The sequence below is a fragment of the Neomonachus schauinslandi genome, chromosome 14 (assembly GCF_002201575.2).
Source record: "Neomonachus schauinslandi chromosome 14, ASM220157v2, whole genome shotgun sequence".
Classification (NCBI taxonomy): domain Eukaryota; kingdom Metazoa; phylum Chordata; class Mammalia; order Carnivora; family Phocidae; genus Neomonachus; species Neomonachus schauinslandi.
In genome coordinates, this window is record NC_058416.1 from 73,689,648 (window position 1) to 73,701,081 (window position 11,434).

General features: G+C 53.9%; 1 protein-coding gene across 1 annotated transcript; it reads right to left on the reverse strand.

Moving 5' to 3' along the window:
* Positions 1 to 1,268: 1,268 nt before the first annotated feature.
* On the reverse strand, positions 1,269 to 5,522 carry CRYBB3 (crystallin beta B3). The gene is made up of 5 exons (XM_021703544.1): positions 5,448 to 5,522; positions 4,045 to 4,163; positions 3,367 to 3,499; positions 2,372 to 2,514; positions 1,269 to 1,434 (listed from the first exon to the last, which is right to left on the reverse strand). Exons 1-5 carry the CDS (start codon positions 5,520 to 5,522, stop codon positions 1,269 to 1,271), a joined length of 636 nt encoding a protein of 211 aa, XP_021559219.1.
* Between the last annotated feature and the right edge of the window lie 5,912 nt (positions 5,523 to 11,434).

The following is an 11,434-nucleotide window of genomic DNA, read 5'->3' on the forward strand; positions in this document are numbered from 1 at the left end:
GACTGGCAAAGGGAACACTCCCTCTTCTTCCCACTGGGGGCCAGAGGAGACCCCCGTTTATGGCTGGCACTGCCGTGGCAACCACTTCAACCAGATGAAGGAACAGAGGCTCAGAGCTGTCACGGTCAGCGGTGGGAGGTGGGATGGGGTCTCGGTCCCCCAGCCAAGGCTGCAGAAGACCTCTAGGAGGTGGACAGAGCTATGGATGCAAGGAAAAGAGAGAGTCCGGGAGATCATACCATCATGGCTCAGCTAGTGGCCGCCCGGCTTGTCCCCCTGCCTCCCCCATAGCCCCGTGGTCTACACTCTGTTCCACAGCCAGAAAAATCCTGTTAAGTCATGTCTCACCTCACTCAGATGCTCCATGGCTCCCACCTCCTTCAGACGAGAGTCTGTGGAGCCCTAACTACCCTGACCCCACGCCTCCTCTGACCACTCCCCCATTCTACCGCTTACTCCTTTCCAGACCGACTGCTTTCCTTGCCAAGTCTCCATCACCCAGCCACGCTCCTGCTTGGGGCCTTCACACCCACTATTCCTCTGGCTGGAATGTTCTCATGGTTCATTCAGGTCTCAACTCAAATGTCACCTCCTCAGAGCAGAGTTCTCTGACCAGCACCCCCCATCACCTGCCATCGTAATATTGCACTTTCCTGCCCATAGCACAATTGGTGGACTCAGAATCTACTTGTTTGTCTCCTGCCTCTCTCCTAGGATGTGAACTCCATGAGAGCAGGACTTTGTTTTGTTCCCTGCTGTGTCCTCAGGCCTTGGACAGGGCCTGGCATTTGCTGAATAAATTAATGAAAATAGACACTGACAGAGAGATGGAGGGGGACATGATGGATAGATGGATGGATGGATGGATGGATGAATGGATGGAAGGATGGAGAGAAAGATGGGTGGGTGGAAGGATAGATAGATAGCTGGATAAATGGATGGACAGACTGACAGATGGAAACACAGACAGGAAAACAAACACAAAATCAGTGCAAGATGTGCATGTGATTCTGCCTACAACAACTAGAGCTTAGGGTAGGAACCCAGCTCACTGCCCCCCTTGGTGGTTCTCAGAGCCCTAAAGCCCCAGCCCCCTCAAGAAGTGAACGCAGAGGAACATGGCAGGTGGGGGACCGGCCCCAGGCTTTATTGAGCAGATTCCGGGGAAGGGGGGACAGGCAGACTATCACCCTGGCCCTGAAGCCTCCTTTTCTTGCCTCTGCTGCCCCCCCCAGGGCGGGCCTGGGCCACTGGGGCCTGGGTGCCCTTCAGCTGCTGAGGAAGCAGCCCCGCTTGTGCCACTTCTGGTCCCGGATGCGGCGCACAGACTGCAGCTGCGGCTGGTTAGCGTCCCACTCGTTCCAGTGGCGGTATTCGCCCCGCTCGAACACGTACTGGCGCCCGCGGTAGCCGGGGAACTCATAGCCGACCCACCTGCCAGGTACCAAGGTCAGGGTGAGGATGGTCAGCTTCCTGCCTCCAGCCAGACCAATCCTTTTAAAGCCAGCATCTGACCATGCTCTCTGCCTGCCTAAATTCCTCCCTGGCTCCCCAGTGCCCTCCGGATGAATTCAAATTCCCTCCCCTGCTCACAAGTCCTTCGCGAAACATCTCCAGCCTCATTCCTCAACGTTCCTTCTTCACACCCCGTACTCCAACCTCTCTGACTCTACTTTCCTTGAAGTGGAGTGTCTCTGAGCCCTTCCACATGCTGTTCCTTCTGCCTGGAACACTCTTCCTCGTCTTATCGTGTCCAACTCCCCTTTCATTCATATTCTTTACATCTCAATTCATATGTCTCCTCCTCCAGGAAAGCCCTTGCTGACTCCCCTGGGCTGAATCAAGTGCATGGTGGGGACTCCCAGAGCCCCAGTGTGTCCCCCATCATAATCCTGATCACAGTGAATTGTGGATACCTGTCTACTTGCCTCCCTAGCAGACTGACATTCTTGACCGCAGAGGCTGTGTAATTCTTGTTGTCCCCATACTCTGCACATAGAAATGCTCAGTAAAAAGTTGTTAAATAAATTATCATCAGGGAAAGGTGGCACCTTTCAAGGCTCAACCCCAGATCTCAAGCACATAGGGTGAGATGCAGTCACTGACAAAGGGAAGGTGATCTTAAGATTGCATTAACAGAGGTATTAAGCCTAGAAGGAAGGAGGTGATGTACTATGAACTCTCCTATGTGCTATTCAGGTCATACCTAAAGAACCACTATGTCACTTCTTACCCTGGTAAGAAGGACCAGGATTATGGAAAGGACCTAGAAGAGCAGGGAGCGGCTGCTGTGTAGGAAACACAGTGAACAGAGATTCTCTTTGGAGCCAGAGGACGGGGCAGGGGCAAGAGTGGGGAATGGGTCCCTTACGTCCCGTTGATGGCCCGGATGCTCGCCACGCGGTCCTGGAAGCCATGAGCCCAGAGGCTGGGCACGTCATCATCCACTATCTCCATCTTGCGGCCGCTGAAGGCTGGGTTCTCGAACAGGTGCAGCTTGTGATCTGGGCCATCCTGGGGGCAGGGTCACGGGGTGAGCCGGCTGCTCCCACACTCAGAGCAGGGGTCGTTAGGTGCGGGAAAGAGTCCAGTGACCACAGAGCCCCCAAGCCCAATGCCTGAGGATTCCCGAGAGGCCTGCTGGAGGGGTTGGGGACTAGGGTGGTTCCTCCAGAGCTGCTCTCCTTAGGAATCTCAGAGCCAGGGAGCTGTGAAACCTAGAGGGGGCCTTTTGGCTCTTGTGAAACTCCATCATTTAGCAGATAGGGAAACTGAGGCACAGAGAGGCCGGAAGGAGATAAAAATCAGTAATGTAGGAGGATTCCCTGTTTACTAAACCAGGTTCAGATGTGGTCTTCCTAGCTTTCCTCTCACTGTCATCCAAGCAGGTAAATGTTACTGTGACAAGGAGAGAGGCCTGGAGAGGCCACCGAGTGTGGGGGAAGCAGGTGGGGGAGCAGGGCGACATTTAAATGTGATACTGTGGATCGAGTCCCTTCCGGGTGTTTGGGAAAGGCAAGTGAGGAACCATTTACTTTCTGAAGCTCCTTTCTGAACGTGTTGCTTTGAGCACAGTCCTGATCCGAGGCTGGGCCACGAGGCTCCTGATTTGTAATAGGGTTACGCAGGGAAGTGTCAAGGCCATGCTGGCAAATTCAAGATATGAATCCTGGTGTCCAGATCCCCAGCCCCGGAACCATTCGATAGCCAACTTCCTCTCGTCCCACGCAATCTTCTAGGTCAGAGGTGAAGAGGGCCCTTCCCAAAGCCAGGTCTGTACCAGCCCCGCCCTCCGCTGAGCTTGTGCGGGGAGCTTGGCTGGCCAGCTTCTAGGAGCTCCCCGAAGCAGGCAGGAGCTGTACTTACGATGTGCAGAGGCCGGAGGGACAGGAGGCTGTCACTGTGGTGGCTGTTGGACCAGGCGTCCCAGCGAGGGTAGTCCCCCTTCTCCAGGACAAACTGCTCCCCACGGAAGGCTCTGCGCTCGAACGCCAGCCACCTGTAGGAGGAAGCCAGCCTGGGTCCACCACGGCTGCTGCTGAGGGAGGGACCCACGTCTAGCGAGGGAAGGGCCCCCAAGCTGCTGACCTTTGACATTGAACCCTCCCTCCAACCCTACCATGGACCCCTGGTCCAGGTATTCAAGCAGCTCCTAGAATATACTGGAAGCTGAGACTCTGAGCCAGAAAAATCATCCTGGGAAATGGTATGAAGAATCTGTTTTATGTGCAGCCTCTGTGTAGGTGCTCAGGAACGTCCTTTCAATGTCTGGCACATAGTAGGTAATCCAAAGACAAATTCCTCTCCCTCCTCCTCCTTATTATTACGTTGTTATTATTTATGTGCATCTTTCCATTCATTTTCACAAAAACTCTGAAGTGCATGCCACCGTTAACCCCATTAGACAGATGGGAAAACTGAGGCCAGAGATGGGGAGGGAGTCACTTAACGGTCCCACAGCAGATCTAGAACTGGAAGCCGGACCTCCTGATGCCCAGGAGGCTCGGGCCTGTGAGGAGGGGGCTGGGGCGTCCAGGTACTCACGGCCCAGACTCCACCTGGATGGAGCCCACCTTCTCCAGCAGGCTCTCTGTCAGGCTGGGGCACTCGGCCGAGAGCTCGCACCGCTTGCCCTGGAAGTTCTCCATTTCATACACGATCACCTGAAAGGGCAGCATCCTGAGCATCCCATGGGGGTCGGGCTCCCCCTTCCAGCCCCAGACCCTGGCCTGCACAGTCTCCCTTGGGGCAGGGCAGGGAGGTACCATCCCCTGGGCTCCATCCCCTCTGCCTTGGACGCGCCTCGAGCCAGCATCGGCCACAGGCTTGCGCTGCCCCCTCGTGGCCATGGAGGGGAACGCCCCCCCAGAACCTCCAAGTAAACCACGAATAGCAACCAGTTATCTGGCAGGCCGCAATCTAAGAGAGTGAAGTGACCTAGGGAAGGAAATGAAGCCGCTTATGGCCAGGAGGGAATGTGCACCCCATTTTAAACTTCTCAAGAGAGGCCAGAAAGCTGTATTTCCCTGAATGCAAAATTTCCCTGTGCCTAACAAAGGAAAACACCCGTTGGCAACCTCTGGGTTGCTCTTCACCTGTCCCACGCCCAGAGAGAAAGAGGCTGCAAAAGAGGAGGAAGGCTTCGCCTCTCTTATCCACCTAGAAGCACAAACTGTCTTTGGAGAAGGTCCCTGGGGTACATCTGTTCTGGTCATTTTATAGAAGGCTCAGAAAGGGTAAGTCATTTGTCCCGGGCTGCACAGCAAATTAGGTAGAGGCACCAGGATTCAAGAAGTGGGCTGGTGGCTCTTTCCTCCCCCGTCCTGGTGGACAGGGCATGGCCCACAGATGCCAGAGGAGCCAGGAAGGCCTGGCAGAGGCACCCACCTTCATGGTGGGCATCTGCCTCTGGGGCTCTGCAAAGGCCTCTAGAAGTCCCTAGACCAGCTGTGTGCTCCCACCAATCAGGCCCAGGGCCAGGCAGGCCCCTGCTTCTCGGACCCCATCTCAGATTAAAGCCCCCAGGGATAGCTCAGAGAGCGAAGAGCCAATAAATTCCAGCCATTGGAATTCTCCTTGGCACCAGCTCTGGGGGCTGAGACAGGGAGGGTTGCTCCCATTTTCCAGATGGGGCTATTGAGGCCCAGAGAATCTGGGGAACTGGACTGAGGTCAGGCAGGAGAGTCAGCACCATGTCTCCTGAGACCCCCGCCCCCGCCGGGCCTCTGTGCCCCACTGAGTCAGGTTGCGTTTGTGCGACCAGTTCCCTTCTGCAGATGAGGACACAGAAGAGAGAAGATGCAGCACGATCATGGTGAGCGAGGTGTCTCCCTGGCCCCCGATGGCTGGAAGGGCCGCTGCTCCTTTCTGCCTGGCGGGGAAGCTGACCCCGAGGCCCGAGAGCAGCCCCAGGCCCACAGACCCTGGAAGCCCTCCCTGCCCTGTACCTTGTAGGTGCCCCCAAGGCCTCCATGGCTCTTGCCAGTTGCAGCCTGCTCCGGCGCTCCATGCTGTTCTGCCATCTCCCCAGGAACACCTCTGGCTCCAACCAAAGGAAAATGAGTGAGTCACCAGCCCCCCCTCACCCCCCAGGCCACGCTAGGGATGTGATTGAAGTCAAGGATGAGCTCCAGAGCCGGGCTGCCCATGGGATGTGGCCATCACTCACTGCATTCGGTCATTCAGTCATTCAACAAACATCCACCGAGCACCCATCATGGGCCACAAGGACTAGGACAGTCAGTGGGCTCAGGATCCCTGTTCTATAGAGGGAAACCCTGAGGCCCAGTGAGGTGAAGCCACTTCCGCAAGGCACACAGTGAGGGAGCTGCCAGGATTGGGCCTGGCTCCAAAGCGCATGCCCTTCCCCTACACCCAACTGCTTCCCCCCCACCTCCGAAACAGGGTTCTTCAAGTTCTGTGTAGACGCACCACCCCTGGACCTTGGCCAGAGGGTGGGCTTCAGCGGGGTCCCTTTACAGGGATCTCTCCCACCTCCACGCTCTGGGCCAATCTTTTGTTCATTCTTCCCTCTGTCCACCAAAGTTTCCATGAACATCTGCTCAGTGCCTGGCCTGGTGCTGGGTGACCGGGCCGAACAGGAGACCACAGACTGGTGGGAGATGGACAGATAGACATCTAGAGAACGCATGATGCAGGGGACTGGGTCCTGGGACACGTTTCCATACATTCGGTTATTCATTCCACATGCATTTATGAAGCACTTACGGTGTACCAGCCACTTAAAGAGACACAGACAGAGAGAGACAGTCCCCCTTCATCCCTGTGGGGACCGTGACACACAACACTGGCCCCGTGGCAGTCATGACAAGGTAGTCATGGGAGGATTCTCATGATCCCCATGACACACAGATGCACAGGACTGTTCTCCAGTTTATCAGCACACACACATGCATGCACATGCACACACTCCTGTGATCACCCAGTCCCATCACACCTACCGAACACGACAGCCCCCCATCTCTCACATATGCCCCTTTCAGACACCCACAGCGGTCCACAAGGTGCACACATCTGCACCCCCCACTCTGGTGGGCACAGCTGCGTGGCCGTGTGCTCTGGACACAGGCCGAGGGAAGCACAGCCTGCAGGCTGCCTGTCCTGCTTATGCCCGGCCTCCGCAGGACAAACGGCCTGGTCCAGCTCATGGAGGACTCCCAGGATCCTTGGCAACCCCCAGATTTGCTCACTCCCCTCCCTCCCCTGCGCTCAGTCTTTGGAGGCCCCCTTCCCTAAGCACGTGCCCAGGGGCTCAACCCTGGCTGCCTCCCTCGGACACCAGTTGGGCTTGGTGGCTGGATTGGGTCCTCCCTCTTGGCTCCAACCCTTAAGTGAATCCCCGGTTTGTGCGGGGGCCAGCCGTGCACGCCCCACGGAGATCCCCAAAGGCCTGGGCCTGCCAGGGCAGCCCTCGCCTCCCCGCCCCTGCCCGTCCCAGAATGAACCTGCTGCTGTAGCCTCGGCAAGAACAGAGGGGCCAGCACCGTCTGCAGACAATCTGCCTTTGCTGCGGTGCCCTATTTATGGGCGCTTTTCGACGGCCCAGCACATCCCAGCCTGCTGAGGCAGCGCCCTGTCCACCCAATTCCGTTCGGGCCGTTTCACTCCAATAGCGGGCTCAGGAGGCCCCAGTGCCTATGTCCCTGCACCATGACCCCTGATGGCGTCCTGGGGACAGACGGACCTCATCAGCTTTGTGGGAAGTCTGACAGCGCCGGCGGGCGGGGGGCATTGGGGTGTAAAGCTCTCCAGTGCCCCCCAACTCCCTTTCTGGGGCTTCCTGGAGCCATCACCTTCCTGTTTGGGCGAGGGACATCCTTGGAAGGACACCAGCTCTCAAAGCAAGGGACCCCAGAATCACTCAATTTTCCCATGGGCCACATGGCCTAAATTTTCAATCAGATCACCCTAAATATAACCCCCAAATCGGGTTTCCACGGGATGCTGTAACAGACCCAACAAAGGTTTATTTTCTTCATGTAGAAGGCATACCCAATGGACAGCTCCCATTTATTGAAGACCAACTGTGTGCAAGGAAGGCACTGTGCCAGCTTCATGAACATTGTTTAATCCTCCCCCAGCCCTCTTGAGGGAAGAAATTGCCATCCCCATTTTATAGATGGCTCAGAAACAGTTCAGAGAGGTGAAGTCATTTACCCAAAGTCACACAGCAGAGAGGAGGAGGGGTTGGCTTGCCACAGGGCCCAGATCTTAGCTTCAACGGAAATAAAGGGGATCATGATAGTCATCTAATTTGCGACCCCAAAAAAACAAACAAACGCAGACAAACAGAAATTAAAAAACAAATACAAATCAAAAACCTAGGCCCGTGCATTTTCTAAGTATGATTAATGATTATTGGAAGACTAAAATGAAGAGAGGGCCAAGGAGTGAATTGTTACAGATCAGGGTTTGGTTTTGTTGTGATTTTTGGCTAAAATCCTCCACTCAGCCTAAAACTCGGTCCCCCCGCACCCCTGGAGATGGTGGTGGGACACTGTGGGTGGCAGCTGGCCTCTGGAAGCAGGTGGACCTGTGTGACCTTGGGTGAACTACTGAAGGTCAGCAACAGTCATAAATGGACAACCACGGAGAGATCATGGAACGAAGCGCTTGGCTCGGGCTGCTACTTCCTTGCTTCCATTCACTGAGGATCCTGCCCACTATTGGCAGTTCAAACCCAGGGACTACCTCCTGCTGGGGACCACGGAACACAGAGTTGGATTCGACCCCTTAACTTGGGATGCAGCCGTCACCTGCTAGGGATCTAAGGGGGAAGAAAGAGATGGTGTGACTTCCTCCCATCAGATCCTTTAGGATCCCGAGGAACTACTGTGTGCCCAGCACCTTCACATGCCCTGTCTTCTTTCCTTCAACTCTTGCCCACTAAGGTCTCTCTCACCAACCCCCAATTTGGAGTTCCGATGCTCAGCGATATCCCACAGCCGGGAGGAGGCAGAATGAGGATTCCAGCCCACGCTGAATGGAAATCCTGCTTTGTCTCCACGGGTCCCCCTCTCCCAGGACCCCAGCTCCCCCCCTTCCTGCCACGCGGCCCCCAGCTCAGCACAGACAACAGACCGACTCAGCTGGTGACGGGCGTGCATGCATGGGAGAGCCCATTCATCCACACACTGACACACCGAGTTCTTCAGTGCAACTTGCATTGAAGCTTTATTTGCTATTTTCATGGTCTGAATGCAACATCTTTGTACATGCAAAGGTCATCCTGTCTAATGGCAGTTGACCAGATTCCCAACTGTTCTTCTGTGCGTATGAAACCTCTTTACAGTTACAAAATATAAAAGCACTTGTAGATACCCAATACTCTGTGAGGTCCGGGAAGCCCCATTTGTTTTAAGGTTAAAAATATAGGTTTTTCTAGATGAATGCTCAGTCATGCGATTAGATTCTTTCTGGGATTGGATAAAGTGCCTGTTGTCCACCTTCTGTTCAGAACCCCTTAGAGCTTGTGAATTCATAAGGCAATTGCAAGAACGCCAGCAGGCAGCAGGTGTAACTTTCCTACACACGGGACTCGAGTTTCTTTTCTACCGTGACTCAAATTTTATCTCAGGAAGGGACTCAGAAGAAACGCTAGAAAATATATAGTGTATTTGTATGTATTTCCGCTCTCCGCCCCTTCTTACAAAGTGTTTTGAGGATCAGAATCATCTGGGAAGTGCATCACTTCTAGGATATTGGTATGATTTAGGAAACAACACAGTACAAAATATCTTCCATAACACAATATATTACTTTTGCGAGCCCCCTATTTACAGGATCTATAAGGCTATTTGGAATGAGACCAGTAAAAAAGCTCAAATTGTTCTTTAGACAACAGCATGATTTTTGTTTGTTGGTTTGGTTTTTGGTTTTTTGTTTGTTTGTTTGTTTGTTTTTTTTTTGCTGACGTGATACCACTGGAGATTGTCAAAAAAAAGGGCCAGTCTGAATCATGGAGGGAGATGTTCAGGTACCAGGTTAGAGGGTGACTATTTAAGGAGATTTAAGGGAGGGGGAGAAGCTGATTGATTTTAAGGGTTAATTTGCCAGGAACCTCAGGCTGATTTTCCAGAACACAGATTTCTGCACCCCTCCCTGCAGGAATCAATCCCAACAAAAGAGAGCAAATTCTAGAGGGGTGGGGGGGGTAACCAAAGGGGAGAGCCTGGCGAAGACCCAGCACACTTGCGCCCACTGGCTTTCCACGTGGCTCTGCATTGCAAGAACCTCAGCTTGCCCAAAACCCCAACAGGGTTGACTTGTAGCAGCCTCTTGGCAGAGCCCAGATCCACGGCTCCCTAGGTGGCTGTAGCCCAAGGTGGACCCCCTTCCAGATGTGGAGTGGGACCCGCCTGCTTCAAGTGGTTCTCTCCATGTCAATATTGTCCCTCTTCCCCCGTGGAATCACAATGCCATGGGAGTTTTGCTTCCATGTCTGAATGCGTGCGTGGTGGAGGAAGAAAGGCACAATTGAGGCTGTAGGAGGCTTCCCCATTTACTCTAATGACTTGTCACGGTGTAAATTAGGGGCGAGGGTGTCTCCTCTTGGATAGACCTTTTCTCCTGCCTCTACATCCCTCGGGCTCACCCTGAAATGCTAGTTTACACACAGGCTAAGTAATCTGGTTTCCTGTACGAAGGGACGGTACCACAGGGATTGAGGGGTAAACACAGAACTGGAGAGTGAGAGGCAGGCTCGACAGCGTTCTCCGTGGAACACCGTCTTCCACGCCAGCCCAAGTCGTCTTTAAAAAAGCATTTAGCTTTGGAGGTGACCTGACCACACGCCTATGGATTTTCAGCTGTATGATTATGTCTAGCTCCTGGGGCAATCTGGGGGCATTGTGATGAGAATATGCATAAGCGTTAAGTGGACAAAGCGGCCACCAGGTCTGAGTGCGAGCAGCTGAGCTCCCCTCTGGGGGGGGGGTGGGCACGCCATGGGTTTCCTCCACTCCCTTGCACAGCCTCTAAGCTCTGGGACCTCAGGCCTGCGTCTATTTCGATGCTCGCTCCTTAGCAATACCTAGAGTTGGCCTCACTTCCTTGGACGCACAAAGGCAAACACATTTGTCTGAGAGCATAGGACTTGGCTTGTCCCCCTGGAAGAGCTCCCATCTGATTGTCCTTTTCCCGAATCCCGGATAACCTGAGGCCGTCAGGTCTGTGTCACTCCAAACCCCCCATGAAACAACGCGAGGCTTCAACCTCACCAGAATTTCTCTGGTGGCACCAAGAATAGAGGAATTCTCCATAAAACTGATTCTTGAGGCCTCGCCACAGGATTTCATAGGCCAAAGGCCTCTGTTTCATCAGGCCAGGGCCACGAAGAAGGGGATCTAGATACAGACTTATCAAAACACCAGCCGTCAAAATGCTGATGTGCAAAGGGTGTGTGTGTTTGTGTGTCTGTAGACAGATTGTACATACAGAGAGATTTGCTTTCTGTGCAAGACTCTCATTTAAGGAGAGCCAAAGGCCCCCAGGAAGGTGATTGGATGAGGGCAGGTGACTTGATTGCATACAAACGATTAAGGCATATTAAGTTAGTTTAAAAAGAGACAGATTTCCAAAGGCGGCTCCAGGCAAACTCAAGAAACTAGCATAGAAACCGCTCGCTTAGGGCCAGAAAACCTAGCATACAAACCGCCTGGCTTAGAAAGAGGGGAAAACCAACGACACGCTTGCCCAGCTATCTGCAAAAGTTCCAGGCATCAGCCACTTCTAACTTGGTTGCACTGAGCATAGTGGGATCCAGAGGTCAAGGGGAGCCTGCATGGAGAGGGTGGTTCCTGACCCACTGTGAGGGTCCACTCTGCAGTGGAGAGGTGAGGCTGCTCTCATCAGTTTCAAGGGGGGTGGGTGGACTTTGTATGTCCTAATCAGCGAGGAATTAAATGGATTTTTG